This window comes from Theropithecus gelada, chromosome 18, assembly GCF_003255815.1.
Source record: "Theropithecus gelada isolate Dixy chromosome 18, Tgel_1.0, whole genome shotgun sequence".
Classification (NCBI taxonomy): Eukaryota; Metazoa; Chordata; class Mammalia; order Primates; family Cercopithecidae; genus Theropithecus; species Theropithecus gelada.
In genome coordinates, this window is record NC_037686.1 from 43,797,067 (window position 1) to 43,819,458 (window position 22,392).

At 44.9% G+C, this 22,392-nt stretch overlaps 1 protein-coding gene across 1 annotated transcript in view; it reads left to right on the top strand.

The window, feature by feature from the left end:
- The first annotated feature begins 4,134 nt into the window (after positions 1–4,134).
- Positions 4,135–22,392, top strand: part of MYO5B (myosin VB) — a 385,029-nt gene continuing 366,771 nt past the window's right edge. The window contains exon 1 of the mRNA XM_025364941.1: positions 4,135–4,534. Coding sequence (XP_025220726.1) covers positions 4,508–4,534 — 27 coding nt within the window. The 5' untranslated portion in view covers positions 4,135–4,507. The remainder of the gene's footprint in view (positions 4,535–22,392) is intronic.

The following is a 22,392-nucleotide window of genomic DNA, read 5'->3' on the forward strand; positions in this document are numbered from 1 at the left end:
GGCCTCCCAAAGTGCTGGGATTACAGGCTTGAGCCACCGCGCCCGGCCGAAAATTATTATTATTTTTGGAAACAGTCTCACTCTGTTGCCCAGGCTGTAGTACAGTGGTACAATCTCAGCTCACTGCTACCTCCGCCTCCCTGATTCAAGATATTCTCCTGCCTCAGCCTCCCAAGTAGCTGGGTCTACAGGCATGCTAATTTTTGTGTATTTAGTAGAGATGGGGTTTCACCATGTTGGCCAGGCTGGTCTCCAACTCCTGACCTCAAGTGATCCTCCTCCGCCTCCCAAAGTGCTGGGATTACAGGCATGAGCCACTGTGTCTGGCCCATAAGAAAATAATTTTAACAGTCACTGTATAGTTTACAAACCGCGTTCATAGAAGTGCCAGCCAATAAGAAGGCTTCTTCTTAGTGGAATTCCTCCTCTTTCTTTCTTTGCTTATGCTAATTTTTCTGTTTAGTAATCCCCTTGTTTTCTCCTTTCCACTAATTAATGAGTAGTACTTCCTTTAAGACTTGGCTCAAAACATCTCAATTTACCTACTATTTACTGCCGTCAACTTTGTGCAAGGCATGTTCTAGGAAGTGCGGAGGATGCAAATATGGATCAGGTGTGGTCCCCGCCCTCAAGACTTAGAGCCTAGTGGTGAGGAGGAGAAAGGGATATTAGTTCACATATCATACAGGGTGCAAATGAATGCCTAGGAAGTTAACTTTTTGTTATTTGTGAGGGAAATCCTCACCTGTCAGGAAGGAGACTAAGGCATTTCCAACAGGTATCTTCTTTTTACTTTGAGAAGCCGTGGAGCACAGAGCAATGTCTCTCAAAGTGTGGGCCCTACACCCCCTGGGATATGTATTGAATTTGCAGACTCATAGACCGGGCACAATGGCTCACGTCTGTCATCCCAGCACTTTGGGGGCCGAGGCGGGCGGATCACCTCTACTAAACCCCATCTGTACTAAAAATACAAAATTAGCCGGGCGTGGTGGCACATGCTTATAATCCCAGCTACTGGGGAGGCTGAGGCAGGATAATCGCTTGAACCCGGGAGGCGGAGGTTGCAGTGAGCTGAGATGGTGCCACTGCATTCCAACCTGAGCAGCAAAAGCGAAACTCCATCTCAACAAACAAACAAACAAACAAAAACCAAAAAAACCAAATTCAGACTCATTGATCACATCTCTGACCAACTAAATTAACATCCCCTGATAGCCCCTTAATCCTGGTACACACTGACGTTCAAGATGCATTGACATAAAAAGCAAGGGTTAGATTCTCGAATGAGACTTTAATTGAACAGTAGCTGTCTGACCTAGAGTGTTTTTCACACCCTTCCTCCCTAAGCCTCACTTTGCCCATCTGTGAAAAAGGCTTAATATTCTGAACCTCCTTTATAAGGTTGCTCTGAGGCTTCAACAAGATCACAGAAGTAAAGCGCTTGGTATGTTTCCTGAATCAATTAAGTTTTAAAATGTCTTTATTGTTCAAAGGAGGGAAAGATCATATCTGATTGTGGGATTAGAAATTCACAAAGCTCTGGCCAAGTGTGGGACTCACGAATGCAATTCAGTTCAGTCAACATGAATTGAGCTTTTCATTTGTGCCAGGTGTGATGGAAACTAGACAGTTGGAACCAATTAAGGGTGGGGAGAAAGGATGGAAACAAATGAATGTCAGATTGGTCCGAGGTCCAAGTGGCATTGTTAGCATTGCCTATCTGCAGGTGGAAAGGTGGGTCTTTAGTAAGGTTAGAATTAGATTTGAGAATTAGCATTGTGAACGAGAGATGAAATGGGGGCATGGATGAGAAGAAAGATGAGATCTCTGAAATGGAGCATGGTTTTATTCAGAAACCAGGAAGAGGAAGTTATGCCTAGAAAATAATGTTAAGGTTTGGTTAGAGAGGCTGAGAAAACAAGAGAAAAATAATACCCAGAGAAGAGATGGTTTAACGTAGTGGCTTGAATCAATTCCCACCCCATGCTTCACAGTGATAAGGTAATTTCAACAGAATGGGGCTGAGTGGACCCAAATAAGAAGAATTAGAACAGCAGTGGGTTTTTCTTTTTAAATAGAGTCTTGTTCTGTCACCCAGGCTGGAGTGCAGTGGTGTGGTCTGAGCTCACTGCAACCTCCACCTCCCAGGTTCAAGTGATTCTCCTGCCTCAGCCTTCCAAGTAGCTAGGATTACAGGCATGTGCCACCACGCCCAGCTAATGTTTGTATTTTTAGTAGAGATGGGGTTTCACCATGTTGGCCAGGCTGGTCTTGAACTCCTGACCTCAAGTGATTGGCCCACATTGGCCTCCCAAAGTGCTGGGATTATAGGTGTGAGCCACCACACCCGGCCAGAACAGCAACTCTTAAACTTGGCTGCCATTAGAACCATCTGGGAGCTCTTCAGAATCCTTTCACCCAGGGCAACGTCCCCAAGACAAGTTAAATCAGAATTTCTGGGAGCAGGAACCAGACATCCGCTTGTTTCAAAAGTGATTCTGATGCGCATAAAGTGTAGAGAATCAGAGAATTAAGGAGGGACTGGGCGTAAGTGGAGATAGCTGAATAAGTGAAGCTACTGCTTTAAGTTTAGCAGGAAAGGAAAACACAAAAAGCCAGGAGCCAGTGGAAAGAGGAAGAGTTGCTGGTAGAGAGATGGGACCACTAATGGTGGTGGAGGAAGAGGCCAGGATCTAAGCAAGACTGACGACTTTCTTATTCAAAAAAGGGGAGAATCACCTGGAGGCAGAAAGAACAATGAGTACTGGCCCCACACCAGAGTTTCTGGTTCAGTAGTCTGCAGTGGAGCCCAATAACCTGTATTTCTAACAAGTTACCAGGTGATGCTGATGGTGGGCGTGGGGGGTGGGGACACACTTTAAGAGCTACAGGAATCCGGGGAAGGGAACCATGCAGAAAAACTTCTGAGGACGAGAAAAACAAAATTCCTTTCTGCTCTTGCCACTGATATGAAGAGTTCCATTTTAGGTCCAATGAGAGCCACCCAAGCTTTGGTCAATGCATGTGTCACCCTGGAAGTACCGTACCGTCCTTTAGACTTTCAGAGGAGCTTTAAAAATTGGGATACCCAGGTCCCTTCCTTCATTGAATCAGAATTCCTTGGGTTGGGGCCTCTTCCTTGGATCGCTTAAAGCTCCCCAGTTGACTCTCATTGTGGAGGCGCCCACGGGAAGGCCTGCACAGGTGAATTACAACGGGATCTTGTGTTCCAGGTGGGATGCCTCTGAGAATCACCTTCTGAGGCTCCTGAACAACTGCCCCGGCTAGTATAGATAGATCTTCTGGTGGAGAACCACTTTTCAGGGGCCACCCCTGGTTCAGGGACACATGCCACCTTCAGAAGGGAGTGTCTCGTCTGACAGCCCTGGTCTCCTTCCACAGACTCCCGGCAGTCTTTTTTTTTCTTGACTGAAATTTCTACTTTTCACTGGAAGTAGGAGAAGAGCTGAAGTTGCTGTAGGCAGCCAAGTGCCATGGGCAGAGAGGGAACACAAATAAACGAGGTAGTGAGTGGCAGAAAGACCGGGAGTCTGCATGTAGGAGAGACGGGGGTTGGGAGAACGTGAGACTTCCCGGAAAAGCAAGAGCCCTCTGAGAGGAGTGGCCTGGAGTCTCCTTGGAGGCTGTGGGCGAAAGTGGCCAATATTTGTACAGAAGAAGTTACGACTCCCACCTTTCTGACGGATTTCCGCGCAGAGAGTTCAGTTTGAAGGAGAAGATCCTTGGTGTACGTATGTCCAGGTCGCCTTAATAACGATCTACGAGTAACTGAATTTTAATGAAAGCGCTGAATACAGCCAGGTAAAATCGAGGGCAACGTCCGGGGCCTTCCAGCCATAGAAGTTTCTCTCTTTTCCCCGCTCTCTGGTTAGTTCCTCTCCCCTTTTCTTGTGTGCACCGCGTGCGTGCCGGACTCCGCCGGGCCCGATGCGGGTGGAAGCGGAGCGAGACAGGGCAGGTGCTGGCACCGGGGCCCACCTGTGCCTGCGCGTGCGGCGTCCAGCAGGGGGCGGCCCGCGCCGGTTCCCGAGCTCCGCTCTGAGCGCCCCGCCCCCGGCCCGGAGGCCCAGGTGGCAGCGGGGGCGCGGGGGCGCGGGAGGGCGCGTCGGGCCGGGCACCGGCAGGGCTCAGAGGCGCGGCGGCGCACGGGCAGTCCGCTCTGACGCGCGCGGGTCCTCCCTCCTCGCCGGCCCTCGCCTCCTCCCTACACCTGGGCGGGGAGCGGCGTCGCGCTGCCTCCTCCCCCGGCGCTCGCAACTCCTGTCCGGCCGCAGCTGCGCCGCCGCCGCAGGAGTAAAGGTCGCGCCGCCGAGAGCTAGCCGGCCGCTGTGCCTCCGGGAAGCCGGCGGGGCAGATCGGAGAAGAGCGAGAAGATCGAGAAACTCCAGGCCAGCCCGGGAACATGGCGCCAGGCGGGCCGGCCGCGGACTGAGAGCCGCGGTGCAGCGGGGAGCCGGGGCTCGAGCCCCGCCCGGCCCGGGCCATGTCGGTGGGCGAGCTCTACAGCCAGGTGAGCGCAGCCGCGGGAGAGGCGCCGCGGGGCCGGGGCGGAGCGCTCGGGGCCACCTGGCACTCAGGGTCTCCTTCTCCCTCGGTTACTGGAGGCGGGAGGTGACGGGAGACCCCTCCTGGTGTCCCCCGCGTCTCCGTCCTCGGCGTCCCTAACTTCTGTTGGCGGAGAAAGTTTGGCGGTTCCGGGAACGCCTGCACTGACCGGCAGCCCGGCTCCTGGAGATTCCGCAGCGCCACGGCTCTGCCCCAAGCCGGTGCTGTCGCCCCCTCCCCGCCGCGCCCCTCACTTTCGTTGCCCGGGCTCGGTTCCAGCTGAGTTCCCCGAACCGCGGGGGCGACTCTGCCAGCTCTGAGCGCCGTGCTCGGACGGTCCCCCGCGGTGCGCCCGCCGCTGTCCCCTGTCCCCGCCGTGGACCCCGCCCCAGGGGCTCTGCGGCGCCGGCTCTCGAGGGTTCGCCTCCGAGGCGTCCTTTCCTCACGCATACCCACAACAGGGAACCCTGGACTTGGGAGAGGTGGGGGTTCTGGACTTGGTGGAGAGGGAGGAGACTCAACCTGGCGTGAGGGCGCGGCAGCTGGATGGAGTGGGGGTAAGCGATGGGTAGAGGGGTGCTCCGTTATCTCCGGAGACCCCAGGGAAGAGCATTGTGAATTTGCTGGGGATGGGTATTTTGACGCGGCCCCTCTGGTACCAAGAGAGCTTCAGTGACTGTGGGGAAGGAGGTTGGAGTAAAGCCGAACTGGGAGCAGGGTGTGAGTTTCAGGATGCCTTCAAGGTCAGAAGGGATGTGCGAGGCTGGGTGCTCCGAATCCGGAACAGGTGCAGCCTGGGCGGAGACGCCCGCGTTCCGCAGCAGTTGCTGTGGTTAAAGTTAGGGACGAGCCACCGCTTCCAGGGGAGCTGGAGGCAGCGCTGCAGCCGTCCGGGACCCCTCAAGTTTCACCCTGGAGTCAGGAGTGAGATGGGCAAAGGCCTTTTCTTCACATGTGCCCTTTAAGAAAACAAGTTTTGGATAGTCCAATGCCTGGTTTTCCTGTTCATCTTCTTGGGTGGCCAAAACACATTCGACAGTGCCTGTGCACACGCCTCCGTGCAGAGTTGTGTGTGCGTGTGGTGTCCGCGCGCGTTGTGTGGGTGTGCGATTCCCGGGACACCCGCCCGGGCCAACAGGTCTGGGCTGGGTAGGAACAGTCACTTCTGCGTCCTTACCTGGAGAGCACTCGCGGCTGTCCAGCACATGTGGGGGAGCCCTTCTGCTCCGTGGACTGGCAACCCTTCTAAGTTTGAGGAATTTTAAACTCTCGCCTTCCTCCTGGAGTGGGGAGCAGGGCCGGGATGGGTTCACGCTCATGAAGGTGGCCGCGGAGGCTGTCACCTGGCTGGGGGTGGGGACGCAGCAGCCTCAGATACTACTTCCTAACCCACCAGGGACCACCTGTGCAGCGATCAGGGATGGGCGACGGCCTCTGGGGGAGGAGGGGAGGAGGCGGGAGCCAGGGCGTGAACTCTGTGGCAGTCCTAGCCTTGGAATGGCACTCCACCCCTCTTGGCTGTGGAGGTATTGGGAGGATCCCTAAAAGCTCAGCTTTCAGTTTTTTCCCTGAAGCCGGTTAGGTTTTCAGGAGCTGGGACTGGAGGCTGGAAGCCAGTGAAGGCAGGGGAAAAATCTGAACTGGAGTGCTCAAAGCCAAAGCTTTGTTACATTAAAGTGCATGGAGATGCAAATTGTACTCCTAAGTAAAAGGAGTGACTCAACTGAATATACCTCCAATGTGTCAAAGTCCTTTGTCAGGGAATATTGAATTGCTGTTATTATATGAGGGGGAAAGTTTGTGGGGTAAAATGGAGTTAAAAGTTTAAAAATATAAACTTTATTTCTCAACGCAATTACCATCAAGTTCAAGACACTTTTGAAAGTTATACCAGCCACGTAGTTCGTCCCTAAAGAACCGAGGATCCTGGGAATTTAACCATGTCAATGCAGTCTTACATTATTAACTGGAAAAGATGCAGGTCATTAACTTAGAGATTAGGACACAAAGTCAGAAGGAGCCAAATCAGGACTGTGAGGTGGACGCCTAATAGTTTTCCATAGAAACTCTTGCAAAATTGCTCTTCTTTGAGAGGAATGAGGAGCATTGTTGTGGCAGAAAATGACTTTTCTGGTGAAGTTTCCTTGGTGTTTTTCTGCTAAAGCTTTGACTTCCTCAAGACACTTGTAATAAGCAGATGTCATCATCATTTGGTCTTCTAGAAAGTCAAGCAAAATGGCTTGAGCAGTCCCCCAAAATGCTGCTATGATCTGTGCTCTGAACCAGTCCACCTTTGCTGTGACTGGACCTCTTTCACCTCTTGGAAATCTTTGCTTTGATTGGGCTTTGTCTTCAGGATTGTACTGGGAGAGCCACATTTCATCCCCTGTTACAATTCAAAGAAATGCTTCAGGGTCTTGATCCCACTTGTTTAGAATTTCCATCCAAAGCTCTGCTCTTGTCTGCAATTGATCTGGGTGCAGCAGTTTTGGTATCCATCAAGTGGGAACTTTGCTCAACTTTATTTTCGGTCAGAATCATGAAAGCCGAACCAATTGAGATGTCTGTGGTGTTGGCTGTTGTTTCTACCATTAATTGTCAGCCCTCTTCAATTAGGGAACAGATAAGATGCTTCCCCCCGCACAAATGGATGTGGATGGTCTGCTGGTGCAGGCTTCATCTTCAACATTACTTTGTCCCTTCTTCAAATGAGTTACCCACTTATAAACTGATTTCTTTGGGGGCATTGTCCCCATCAACTTCATAAAGTAATGATTTCACAATTCTTCTCTCCACGCTTTGTCGTAAATTTGAAGTTTGGTCTTGCTTCAATTTTAGTAGGATTCCTGTTGCCCTGATAGGGGCTTCTTTTCAAACTGATGACTTATCTTTCTTAGTGCCTCAAACTAGAACCTGTTCTAGATCCCATTCATGCTTGTTATAACAAGTACAAAACTATGCGTTTGCTTTGGTGCAGAAAACTCTGAAATCCATGTGAATTTTTTTCATCATACGCATTTTTCCGTGATCTTGAATAGTGCTCATATGGGGCTGATGGACAATTGAATAAACCCTTAATCTTTGGAGCCCTAGTTTTGAAAAACAGGAATTAATATCGGATTGCTTTTAAAGTCAACACTTGTAGGAGAAAACATTCAACTTGATTTTTAGTTAGAAATGAATACATTGCATGTTAATTCTTAGGAATGATAAAGTAGTGGGAGTCTGAACTTGGGTTTCAGTGTACTTTTTCTCAGGTTATGGAGATAAGTACAAATCTGGTGTCACCAGAGAAAGGTCTTGGATATAAGACACTTAAAAAGTAGCTTCATTGGTGTGAGGGGTTGGCATAATTAATCCCAAACAAATATTAGGATTCTTCCCTAAGGGCTGCTGGGCTGCACCTTGCTCTGTTAACTCTGTTAATGGGTTTCCAGTCCTTAATCATTTTGGGTCTTGATTCTGAAATTAAGGAGATTTTCTGGGACCTAAGACAGTAGTTTCTAGATTTGTTTTGAGCAGTGGTTATTATTCCTAGAAATTAACACCCTTGTGCTTTCCTATGAGAAGCAGTTGTGTAGTTGCCTAACCATGGTCTCCCCACTTACCAAGCTGGCTTCTCATTGCGCATGTGAATCATAAGTTACACAGGGAAGCCATGCCTGCTACTCAGATTCACTTTTCTTGGAGATTATTCATTTTTACTGTATTATCAAAATAGCCAATGTTCCCTTTTATTTTTAACTTGCAAGTGGGCTTTCCTAATGTGACGAACACTGGAACCAGGCACACACATCAATGTGTTATGTGTGATGGAAATAATTACCTATTATGCTAACAGCACTTATACATTTTTGGGAATGAAAAATTTAAAGCCCTTTGATTATACCTGTTGCTTTTGTGACAGAGTTAGAAGATGTTATTATTGGAATATGAAACATTTATATATTAACTTGTATTAAATAGTGTTCGGTAAGAACTTAATATTAGTATATTTCTAGTTATCTAAGCAAAGACTTTCTTTTTCCCTCCATCCAATTAAATGTGTTCTTGCTCTTCTTAATCTGTTCTCAACTGTTTATATGTTACGTGATTTTTTTGGTGGGTTGGGGGCCCAAGGGCACTTCTCTATGAACAGAGACACTCCTGTTCTCAGAAGACCCAACACCTCACCTTTGAGAAATTTTCTTTGTAGTGAGGTTTTTCTGGATGGAGAAAGAGCATCAGTCAGTGCCAGACACTTTCAGGGTGATGTCAAAGTGAGTCAGTCTCATTCAGTCTCACATCAGGTCCAGAGGTGGAGCTGATGATGGTGTCTGTTGTCACAGTGGCATGCATGTGGTCAGTGTGAGTGCCTGGCTTCCAACCCACTGGAAAAGACAATGGGGGCTTTGCTTTGCATAGGTCCAGAAAGAAGCCCGCACATGTGCAAGCATGGTGAATACCATTTCATTATGATTGCAGACAGTAGTCTGATTTTAAAGCATAAAATGTAACCTCTCCTCCTCAGGCTGAATGTAACCTCTCCTCCTCAGGCTGAACTCTTTTCTACAGAAGAGTTATTTGGGACAAAACATTTAAATACTGCTGTTTCAAATACCTGGATTTTCAATATGCTACTTTGATTCTAGCCAGCAGAGTGAATGAGAAATCATCAAATTGAAACTGGTGCCTTGAAACCAATTCCTTCAAATAACCTTTTTTTCTCCTTGGCTTCTAATTGATAGGTAGTGTCTGAGCAGTGGGTTTTTGAGTGCTGCTGGGAGGTTACTTTACTGGCAGACACACCCTGTGTATGGCAGCTTTGCACCCATGAGCCTTTACTAAGGGTGCTGATTTGGGACCAATTATTTGAAAAATAGATCTTCCGTGCTTTTGGGCAGGTGTCCTTTAACTGTCCCTTACCTATACCTCAGGTAATGTAAGTTTCTCCCAAGTGTCAGTCTGAAAGCTGCAAGAGCTACCTGTTTCCTCTGTACCTGGTCACCCCTGCTGGAGGGGCTGATGATTCCTTCTTTTGCTGGTGGCTCTGAGTGATATTCTTCATTCCAAAAAGTGGTGACAGTGTTAAAGACACGAGGACTTGAAGAGTGTCAGCAGAAGCTGTTAGTGCTCCTCTTGTTTCCCCCCTTACTCCCTTCCCTGCATACTGCCTTGGTGTTAGCTCACTTCCAATAGCCAGCACCCTTCCCTTTGTCAAAGCTCCTGAAGCTGTTTTGCCTGTGTGCATAGGGAACCTGGGAATTGACATCCTCTGCAAAAGGAAACAGTCCTTAACAGTCCTTAAGAGTCTTAACCAATGGCATGACATTAGTTTCCTATCCCCTCACCTTGGGAATGGAACAGCTCTAAAGTATGGCCCATACTGTTTTCAGTTTCTTTGTACAGTTGAGCTAAAGTTACCATGTTTGGGACTTTCCTTAATATCACATGTTTGCTTGACTTCCTTCCCTCTCTTGTCCACCTTCTCTACTCCCCTACCAGTCTTTCCTGAAAACACTGCCTTATAAGTCTCTTGAGCAGGAATCCTCATCTCAGGATCAGGTTCTAGGAGCCCAAGTTAACCCATAACTCATGGTGGCTTAGCTGAGTGGATGTTGAGAATCTCAAGGGCTTTGTCCCCTGTAGGGTCCCAGGAAAGGCTGAAGAGAAGCATGGAGGTTGTGTGTCATGCTGTCACCTTCCTTCTGAACCTCATTCTCTGTCTTGCATGTGGTTTTTTCCTTCTCCCATCCCTAGTTCCAACTCCGTTGATCCTCCGCTCCCCTTTTTCAGTTGGGCCTATAAGCCCAGTGGATCCTGCTTGACCCTGTTGGCGATCATCAGAATTTTGAAGTTTGTACTGGTGACTTGTGGATGTGGTGTATTCCAACGACCTGTAACCTGTACTCATTGAGCAGACTCTTGCCCCGCCCTCCTTTGTTGATAAGTTTTTTGTTTTTTTTGAGACAGTCTCACTCAGTCACTAGAGTGCAGTGGCATGATCTTGGCTCACTGCAACCTCTGCCTCCTGGGTTCAAGTGATTCTCCTGCCTCAACCTCCCGAGTAGCTGGGACTACAGGTGCGTGCCACCACATCCGGCTAATTTTTGTATTTTTAGTAGAGACAGGGTTTCACCATGTTGGCCAGGATGGTCTCCATCTCTTGGCCTCATGATCTGCCTGCCTGAGCCTTGTTGATTTTATGTGATGCCTTATCTAAGTAGGCTGAGATTCTGGAGAACAGAGGCCATATCAGACATTTTTAGGAGCCTCCAGTGTGTTTGATGACAAAAGCCAAATACACAAAGTACACTAACAATACAGGATTATCTTTGTGTCATTAGAGGAGTGCACATACTCCTCTACAAGTTACAGGCATTTTGTAGAACTGTTGGTCTGGTTGGGCTACAGTATTGGGGGAAAGGCATTCTTTAAGGTGTAGTGGGACATGATTGGGGCCTAAAGAATGAATAGGATTTGAAATGCATGAGGAGGCTGTGAAGAGAAGGATGCTCTCAGGAGGAGATGGGAGAGTGAGTTCAAGCATAGGGACAGGCATGAGCTATATGTGTTTGGGGATAATTATAGCACTATTTTTAACGATTTTGAAATAATAGACTTACAGAAACATTGAGAAAATAGCGCAGTTTCTATATTTTTCCCAGATTGCTCTAGTGTTAGTGTTAACATGTCATATAACCATAGTGCAATTATTGAAACCAGGAAGTTAACATTTCTGTAATACTACTAACTGGTCTATAGAGTTCACCAGAATTTTACCACGTTTTTCACTAATGTTCTTTTTCTGGGCCAGGATCCTCTCTAGGATTCCACACTGCCTTTGAGGGTTGTAGCTCCCTGCCCCCCTCTATTTAGTGACAGTTGCTCAGTTTTTTGTCTTTTGTGACCTTGACATTTGAATAGCATTGGTCAAGCCAGGCACAGTCACTCACACCTGTAATCCTAGCACTTTGGGAGGCCAAGATGGGAGGATCCCTTAAGCCCAGGAGTTTGAGACCAGCCTGGACAATATAGTGAGACCTTGTCTCTACAAAAAATAAAAAAAATTAGCTAGGTGTGATGGCATGCACCTGTGGTCCTAGCTACTCTGGAGGCTGAGGTGGAAGGATTGCTTGAGCCTGGGAGTTGAGGTAGCAGTGAGCTGTGATTGTGCCACTGCACTCCAGCCTGCGTGACAGAGAGATACCCTGTCCCAAAAAAAAAAAACATTTCTCAATAATTTTATAGATTGATTTTGGGTTTGTCTGATTGTCTTATGCTTACCTGGAGGTTGTGAATTTGGGGTGAGAACACATCAGAAATTCTGTGCCTTCCTCATTGCATCACCTCAGGAGACAGGTGATATCAATGTGTTTTGTTACTGATGGATCACTTTGATCTTTTGGTTAAGCTGATGCCTGTCAGATTCCTTTTATTGAAGGATGGAATTTAGAAATGAAGATCTGGATGCTAGGTGTACTCATTACTACTTTTTATAGTTACGTAGAGATTAGAGACTAGAACTCAATAAATGTTTTATTAAGGGCAAGGGAAGTAGAAGAGTCAACTATGAACTTGAAATGTCCACCTTGAGTGTGGACAGAAGCCAGGTTGGAGCAGGGATAATTCTTGATCTTTGACTTGTTGGGTTTGGAATGAAAATGGTTTGTCTAAGTGAAAGCATTTATTTACATTTGGAGATTTACGAATGAGCTTAGAGGAGAAATGTCAGCATCTGGGGTTTTTGCAAATGATGCCTGGGATTTGCTTTTCTTTAATGAAGAAATGCAGTTGTCTGATAGCATGGTGTTAATAAGGGAGCTTGGTATGGGCATTTCCAAGGCCTTTGTGACTATGATCTTGACATGGACCACCCTGGATATTGTGGAACTCTCAGCTCTGACACATTGGAACAGATACTTTCTTTTTATTTTATTTTACATTTTTAAAATTATACTTTAAGTTCTAGGGTACATGTGCATAACATGCAGGTTTGTTACGTATGTATACACATGCCATGTTGGTGTGCTGCACCCATTAACTCGTCATTTATATTAGGTATATCTCCTAATGCTGTCCCTCACCTCTCCCCCCAGCCCACGACAGGCCCCGGTGTGTGATGTTCCCCTTACTGTGTCAGAGTGTTCTCATTGTTCAGTTCCCACCTATGAGTGAGAAAATGTGGTGTTTGGTTTTCTGTTCTTGCAATAGTTTGCTGAGAATGATGGTTTCCAGCTTCATCCATGTCCCTACAAAGGACATGAACTCATCCTTTTTTTATGGCTGCATAGTATTCCATGATGTATATGTGCCATTTTCTTAATTCAGTCTATCATTGACGGACATTTGGGTTGGTTCCAACTCTTTGCTATTGTGAATAGTGCCGCAATAAACATATGTGTGCATGTGTCTTTATAGCAGCATGATTTATAATCCTTTGGGTATATACCCAGTAATGGGATGGCTGGGTCAAATGGTATTTCTAGTTCTAGATCCTTGAGGAATCACCACACTGTCTTCCACAATGGTTGAACTAGTTTACAGTCCCACCAACAGTGTAAAAGTGTTCCTATTTCTCCACATCCTCTCCAGCACCTGTTGTTTCCTGATTTTTTAATGATTGCCATTCTAACTGGTGTGAGATGGTATCTCATTGTGGTTTTGATTTGCATTTCTCTGGCCAGTGATGATGAGCATTTTTTCCTGTGTCTGTTGGCTGCATAAATGTCTTCTTTTGAGAAGTGTCTGTTCATATCCTTTGCCCACTTTTTGATGGGGTTGTTTGTTTTTTTCTTGTAAATTTGTTTGAGTTCTTTGTAGATTCTGGATATTAACCCTTTGTCAGATGAGTAGATTGCAAAAATTTTCTCCCCTTCTGTAGGTTGCCTGTTCACTCTGATGGTAGTTTGTTTTGCTGTGCAGAAGCTCTTTATAATTAGGTCCCATTTGTCAATTTTGGCTTTTGTTGCCATTGCTTTTGGTGTTTTAGACATGAAGTCCTTGCCCATGCCTATGTCCTGAATGGTATTGCCTAGGTTTTCTTCTAGGGTTTTTATGGTCTTAAGTCGAACATTTAAGTCTTTAATCCATCTTGAATTAATTTTTGTATAAGGTGTAAGGAAGGAATCCAGTTTCAGCTTTCTAGATATGGCTAGCCAGTTTTCCCAGCACCATGTATTACATAGGGACTCCTTTCCCCATTTCTTGTTTTTGTCTGGTTTTTCAAAGAACAGATACTAAGTGTTGATTTCTTTATTTGAAGAATTGGGGTGGTACCTGCACCATGGGAAGGTTACTGGAGGCTTATGATCCTAATCCATGTGAAGTGTTCGTCTAACATAGTGTTGGCAACTGTTCATCAGTTTGCTTCTCCCTCAAGTCACCATGCTGGGTGGCAGTCAGCATTATGTGGCTAGCCTCTTTTTTTCCCTAACCCTTCCCTGTGGTCCTGCAGGGGTCTTGATCACAAGGGGACTTGGTGAGAGAGGAAGTAGGATTGCTACAAACACGTAACTATGAGAGCGGTAGACAAGGCATGGGAAGGAAAGGTTCCTACTCCCCACCACCCCTGGGGAAGGAGCAAGAGCAGTCTGAAAGGAGTTTTAAATTTAAGTTGTGCTTTCTGGTCTCTTATTATAGCTTTAAAGGAAAATTAAAAAGCATTTTTCACAATGCTGATTTTCCCTCTGTGAATACAAATGATTATTGAAACAATCCATACAATGCAGGAAAGACAAAAGCTCTGTAGTTTCATTCCCAGAAACGACCACTCTTGACCTCCGTTGTCCAATAGGGTAACTGCATGTGGCTGCTGAGCACTTGAGATGAGCCTGGCCCAGGCTGGGATGAGCTGGAAGCGTGCAGTACTGTACACACTGGGTTTCCAAGACTTAGAACAATGTATGCAAAATATCCTTCATACTTCTTATATTGGTTATGTGTTGAAGTGATTGTTATTTGTATATCAGCTAAAATATTCTATTCAATTCACCTTTTAAAGGTGGTTGTTAGAAAATGTAAAGTAGCACAGGCGGCTCACAGTTGTGGTTTGCATTCTGTTTCTCTTGGGAGTTGCTGCTTTAGACTTAGGCACAATATGTACTCAAAACAAATGGGATCGTGCCATGTCTCTTACTCTAAATCTTAATCTATGTCTATCTTTTCCTATAGCATATAAAGGCAATATTGCCGTTTTAAATGGCTGCATGATAAGGCAGCATATGGATGTACTGTAATTTTTTCTTAAAAATATACATTTTTTAAATTGCCAAGGTCTGATGCCATATACTATAATGTGTTTAACCATTCCCATGCTGATGAACATTTAGGTTGGTTCCCATTATTTTCCTTTTTTTTTTTTTTGTTGACAGTAATAATTGCACAAATTTATGGGGTTCAAGTGATTTTTTTTTCAATACATGTATACAGTGTATAATGATCAAATCAGGGCAATTAGGTTATCCACTCCCTCAAATATTTATCATTTCTTTGCATTAGAAACATTCAAAATCCTATCTTCTAGCTTTTTTGAACCACCAAAAAATTGTTTATCTTTTCATACTGTGAAAAATATTGCACAATGTTCTTGTAACCTCATTTATTTTCTCAGAATAAATTCCTAAAGGTGGAATTGCTGGCATGCACATTTACAGTCTTCGTTGATATGGCCAATAGCCACCAGAAGAGAACCAGTCTGTTTCTTCACCACTCTTAAGTTCGGGTCATTGTTCTTTCTTTCTCTCTCTCTTTTTTTTTTTTTACCCTTATTCATACTAAATGTTTTACGCATGTTTTAAAGTTGACTTTCATTCGAGGGATGAACCTCTGTTCATATGCTTGGTATTTATGTGTTATTTTCCTTATATTTCCTGTTTATATTAACTGGCATTATTTATAACTGTTTTTGCTCATTTAAATGACTACTCTATATTTTTATTTTTTTGAGACAGGGTCTCACTCTGTCACCCAGGCTGGAGTGTGTGTGGTGGTGCAATCATGGCTCACTACAGCCTCAACCCCCTAGGCTCAAGCAATCCTCCCACCTCAGCCTCCCAAATAGCTGGGAACAGACATGCGACACCATGCTCAGCTAACTGAAATTTTTTTTTTTTTTAAAAGAGATAGGGTCTCATCATGTTGCTCAGGCTGGTCTTGAACTCCTGGTCTCAAGTGATCCTCCCACCTCAGCCTCCCAAAGTGCTGGGATTATAGGCATGAGTCACAGCACCCAGTCCACTCTACATTTTGAGATAGGAAAACAGAAACCAGAATATTCAGGATACAATATATACATTTAAAAAATAAAGCATCTTGGCATGTATTTTCCCCTTCATTTGTTCTGAGCTTATGTATTTTGAACCCTCTAGTTGGAAAACTACTGGTTATGGAGCGCTTTTGTGCCAGGTCGCTTCTCAGCACTACGTGTTAACTCATTTAACAATAACACAGGTTTATGTGACTTTCCCAAAGCTGCCTGGCTTGAGGGCCCAGCTTCTGACCACTGTGTTCTACTTCCTTCCATGAGGTATCTGTCCCATTTATGGTGAATCAGAACATCATTTGGATATAAAGGACCCTAATATAGAGGGTCCTTTCTACCTAGCACTGCCCTGCAACTCTCCCTGCCCCAGCAATAGAAAACCCACCAAGGTCAGAGAAGGATGGAGTCCGTGTGCAGAAAGAACGGCAGGGGGTCTGATCCTGCTTGTGTTCTTTTGCCACTGCCACCACCACCACACCCAGCCCCATGTGTGTCCTGGTGCTTCTTAAAACTCTGTCCCTAATGTAGGCAGACCCCCTGCTTTTGGCTTTCGTTAGGCCATGTAGTCCTAAAAGAGATCCACATCTTCGAAAAGGCGCAAAGTGTAACAAAGTACACTTAGTCCATTTTGTGTTGCTGTAACAGCATACCCCAGACTAGTTTATTTCAAAAAGGTTTATTTAGCTCACAGTTCTGTAGGTTGAGAAGTTCAAGGGCATTGCCCTGGCTTCTGGCAAGGGCTGTTGTGATGTCATAACATGGTGGGGAATATCAAAGCAGAAGCAGACATGTGCAAAAAGACAAAATCTGAGAGGCATCCTGGCTTTATAACAACTCACTGTTGTGGGAATAAATCCATTCCCAGGAGAAGGAATCCAGTCTCACTATAGTGAGAACTCATTACCATGAGAACAGCATCATACCATTCATGAGGGATCCACCCCTATAACCCAAACACATCCCACTAGGCCCCACCTCCCAACACTGCCACATTGGAGATCAAATTTCAACATGAGCTTTGAGGACAAATGAATCACATCTAAACCACAGCATACTTGAAATTCAAGAAGCTTAAAATTAGGTATTTCTGATCTAAAACTAACCATCCTTTCATTCTCAGGGCCTTGGTCCACTTTTCCTGGCTCCATCTGCCCCTTAACATCCTCCAATGAAAAGCCACCTCCTTCCTACATGCTTGACATTTAATAGGCATTTTGCTCTCTTTCTGGGCCATGCCCTGAGATTACTGGAAGCCTTTCTGCATCTTCTCCTTAAGTCAAAGATCTTTGCCTTTCATGGGTGTGCCCTGCCCTCTGGAAATTGGTGTCCGATGGAAGATGAGCTTGCCTTCCTCACTCAGGTTGTCTGCTCTGGCCATCTTGCACAGATCCCTTCATGATCTGAGGAGAGTGCCTTGTAGTGGTATATCCAGGACCCAGTTCATTCCCTGTTACCGTGTTAAGTGCTTATCAGGGAGTTTGTTAAGGCACTTCAGAAACAGCCTGTCAAATTGAGCAGTTTGACCCAGGAGGAAGTCCTCAAGTTTTCCCGACCCAGGCATAGATGGGCTCCACTGATCTCACTAATTTGCCTGTGAGAATGAGCAAGCTTATACATATGAGCTCACATTAATGGCTCATAACGCTCCTCTTAAAACTTACCGGCTCATGAATCATCACCCTCCCTTGAACAATTCTAATAGTGACACAGACTCTGCAGCTTTTCTCTTTTTTGCTGAAGTTTGGGGAGGAATGGGGAGGCCCATCCTGAAAAGTTAATGACTTTCCCAGACAGCTTTTGCCATTATAAAACTCAAACATGCCATGACACGAAATCCTGAGAGGAAGGAGAACATCCAGGTGCCTTCTGCATGGAATTAAAAGACTTCTGTCTTCAGGACTAAGAAGCTTAGGTCCCTTGCTTGGGAGACCAGCCTCCAAGATTAAAAAATACCAGGCAATAAAATGCCATTTTTGTTCATACTGTGACTTGGATATTGTGTATCTTGGAAGGTGAAAGGGTGAAATATTTGGACCAGTAAGTTGTCCTATATTTCACTATCTACTTCATGTGCCTTGGCCATTCGCTTTAGACTCTCATTCAGTTTTCTTTGCTAGCTGTTCTTGTAGACCCTAGCACAGCCCACCAATCATATGATACACTCTTAGAACATATTACCTCATTTCCTATGAGGCCTAGCTTAGGTATCATCATTTAATGTGCTTTAGAGAAGAATACATACAGAATGATACCATTCTTAGAATTTCTGAAAGTATATATAGATGATAAAATTGAGGAAAAACCAGGGAATGAAGGAAAAGAAAACAGTCTAGAATAATTATTTGGGAGGTGGGAGTGGCAGGGGAGCAGCAGCATGGGAAACTGTACTATTAATAGTCTAAATTTGGGTAGTGAGTTCACAGGTATTCATTTTATTACTGTGCATCATCAGTTATCCAAAAAAAGGGGTTCTGCTGAAAATAGGATGAGTTATAATGCCAAATTAAAAGATGCAAAGCCAAATCAAAAGCTTTGAGGTCGTAGGTAGTTTTAGATTCAGCGTTTCATTACTCTTTCTTTTGGGTATGCAATTGATGGTTGAGTGTGTATATTTGCAAAATTGCTGTCATTGAAGTTGTAGGTAGAATCTTAGCCTCACATCCCTCACAGTTCCCAAGGTAGGATTTTGCATACTGTAGGAACTCAACAAATATTATTGAATTGGTTTAAAGTTCACCTACAGCCCCCCAACCCCTCCCTGGTTCTAGGCACGGCTCTTTGAGGAAAGTCCTCTCCTCACCAAGGAGCCACCTTGACTGTAACATTATCTTTTGTGATTTTGGAAAGGCTTTTGGCTTGGCATACCCAGTAAAAAGCCCATCTGTTTCCTCTGGCACTTGCCTAAGTCTGTGGAATGTGGAGCCCCTGTCAGGAGATAATTAAATGTTGTTTTTCTTTATTACAGTGCTCAAAGGCTTAGCACAAGGTGTGAATGTGGAATATCAGCAAAGTAACATTCGGGATGAGAGAGTTAATTTAACTGCCTTGTGTTTGAATATCCTAATTTTACACATTATTTTGGTCATATATTTTTGCCCTTGCCTTCTCAAGGTTATCATTTGTTAAGAGCACAGTCTATTTTTCCCTCAATTAACTCAAAAGGTTTTATTAACAATTTTTCTCCGCCAGGCTGGTCAAAGGAAGAAAACAAACACCCCAAAACCAGTCTTATGAAGACCCGTGGGTATTTGCATGATGAGGTGGGGGCATATATGGATCTCCACCCATCCTGTTAGATCTAGCAAAGCTGATGGCTTTCGGAACAGAAAACAGCGAATCCAGGAAGAACAACTAGATCGAATTGGTTCGTTTTCTTCTCTCGCTGAGGAAAGATAACCGTACTCGTAGTTTTTGCCTGAAGGTTCAGATCATCTTTCATATTCATCACACAGGCAACAAAGGTTCAGAGCACTGTCTCACCACTGGGATGTGTTCAGCCAGCACACAAGGCCAGGAGGAAGAGAATACCCCGGCAAAAGTAGGCATTTGACCTTGAGTTCTTCCAATTCAACAGTTCATTTGTCATATGAATAAGCATTAAGGAGGTATTAGTACATTAAAGGGAGATAAATTGCCTTCTCTCTTCCAATCATCAGATTTAATCACATTTTCAATTTGTCTGAATTCCCTAATGAGGGATAATATTTATTTGTAAAGGAAGGAAAATGAATGTCTCCTCGGCCAGAAACTAGTGTTTCTTTGCTATCAAGCTGCTTGCTCTTTTAATTGCCATTTTACTGTGTGTATGTGTGTGACTATGAAACAAGCTGCAGGCGCCAAAATGATGGCAATGCCCATAAAATATGATGGGCTTTTATGACCAGCATGCTAGATCCTGCACCGTCTGAATGCATTCTGTTTCCTTTGGGATGGCCACTTGGGCAGAGGGGTGCAGATGCTATAGCTCATCAATACCTCTTATGAAACTGGCTTCAAACCTGATGGTGTGTGCTTTTGAGTCCTCCCTATGGTGACAATACCTTTGTCTGGAAGATAGGCTTTCTGTTCTAGAAATAGTTAAGCTATTCACACAACTAAGCTGGTTGAGTGAGGTGAGGACTCACTGACTTATATTGCTGTTGTGGACTGTGTGTGGCTTCCAGGTATGGATGCCAATTTTGTGAGGCCTCTTACTAGCCCTCATCATCTGGAGTTACAGTTAGGCTTTGAATGTTCCCAGTGATCAATAAATGTAGAGCCTCCCAAATTGTCAGGAAAATACTCATTTGGATGTATAGCAGTTCTGGTCTGTTTGGTTAACAATTTAAAGATAGAATTTTATAGTTATGCTGACTTATCATTCCACTTAAATTATATGTATGTTAGTACAATTAACTTAGTATATGAACATATAATTACTTCAATGTTATGACAAGTATAATAGCATTAATAAATATCTATTGATTTAAAAATCACATGGAAAGCCCATTTCACCTAATTTCCTAAAATGCACTTTTGAAAGTGGATGGTGAATACTCTTTTTACTCTCTTCCCCCTGCTGTGTCAGTCAGGATGACAGGTGCTGAATGTAAGTGAATGAAAGATGAGATGGAGCAGCATTATCCATGATTATCAAAAGCAGGGAGCAGCCTTTAGACTATTCCAAGGAATGGTCCATGGAAGGATGAATGGATGAATGAGATGTGACCTGTCCACACAGTTTTATTCAACCTTAAAGAACAATGAAATTCTGACATCTGCTACAAAAAGGATGAACCTTGAGGGCATTTTGCTAAGTGAAATAAGCCAGTTACCCAAAGATAAGTGTGTGTTTCCACTTATATAATGTATCTAGAATGGTCAGATTAATAGAGACAGAAAGTAGAGTGATGGCAGGGTTTTTAATGGACACAGAATTACAATCTTTCAAAATTAAAACAAAGCTTTGGAGATGGGTGGTTGTGAGGATTGTACAACAATGTGAATGTACTTGATACCACTAAACTGTACATTTAAAAAATGGTGACAATGCTAAATTTTGTGTCTCTTACCACAATTTAAAAGCTAAACTCGGGGAGTGGTTGGTTGGGAAGGAGGACTGGAAAATAGAGGTTAGGCGTTTAGATGGGGGATTGGCCTGGGTTTTGATTCCTGGTTCCTCAGCTTTCTAGCTGTGTAATCTAAGGCATAACCTCTAGGCTTCAGTTATCTGTAAACCAGGAGTAAGAGTCTAGGACACCCCTCAGGCTTGTTGATGAAATGAGGTAACATGTGAACTGTATTAGTTGCTGACAGCCACATCACTAGGAGAAGGTCATGTCCTTGGGAGGCTACAGCCCGGTGCAGGGCAGTGTGGTGAGTGGCTGGGAAGGGAGCTCTCTGCTGAATCACTGGCTCCAGCTCCTCTGGTTCTGAGTGGCCAGCCTTGGATCGGGTCCTTTCACCTAACAAATCACCAGCATTGATGGGAAACCTCGAGGTTACAACATGCTTTTCCTTTTCAGGTGTGGAGAAGGCCCTTAGGAGTCTTAAGGTCTTGGTTTTGAGGACCACCTGTCAGATCTTCAGCCCTAGAGTTCTGGACCTAAGTGTTCCATAGCTTATGGTTGTGGACCCTTCCTGCACTTTGTGTTGAGAAGAGCATCCCACATTGATACCACCAACAGGATGCTTGTATCTCTCTTTGTCCCTCCTAGCACTTGGTATTCTTGGCTATTTTGGGTCCAAGGGCACTTCAAGGCATAGGCTTCATTCTAAGGATGCTTTAGGCATTAAGAGACATGAGGCTCTTTCAGGAACCAGGCTTAGCTGGTCTGAGAACCGTGGCCTAATAGGCCAGCACAGTACTAGGGGACAAGAAGAATGCTGAAGACTTCCATGGCTTTAGGGAGCAGGCTATCCCAGCAGCAGCCGGGGTGCGTTACCTTCTGTGCTAGTGCTGGCAAGGTGGCTCAGTTAGTCTTGTCCTTGGCTCTTTTCCCTGTCTTCTCACCTCTGCTGTGGTTTTAATGCCCTTTCTGAATCTCTGGTTCCAGTTTAGATTGGCTCCACTATGCACTGCTGTCCCTGTCATTATGACACAAGCTCTGAAGCTTTTGTAGAAGCTTAATTGCTGACTCCTGGGCAGCTTCCTCTACCTGGTTCAGGTGGCTTTGCCCACTTCAGCTAAAGGAACTTCCCAAGATGGCTTAGTCCCTGGGAGCCATGTTTCCATCAAAACAGGAGGTTGCTAGTACCAGAGACCTGGTTTTTCCACTTTGGGTGCATCAAATACAGATGCTGTGTCTCTTGTAGAATTGGATTTGGGAGACTTGTTCTAGGCCTAGTTTCCACTTCTTGCTGGATTATGGTTATTTATGGAATCTGCATCCTTCTGCCGGAGTCTAAACTATCATCAATCTCTGCCTACATTCTGGTGGTGGCTGGTGGTTTTCATGTCTAGAAGAGCTTTAACCTGCTGTCACCCCCTAAAAATAATGCTGGGCTATGGGACCCAAGATTTGCCATTTATTTATTAGTATAATAACAAACTTTTTTTTTTTTTTTTTTTTTTTTTTTTTTTTTTTTTTTTGTTTTTTTTT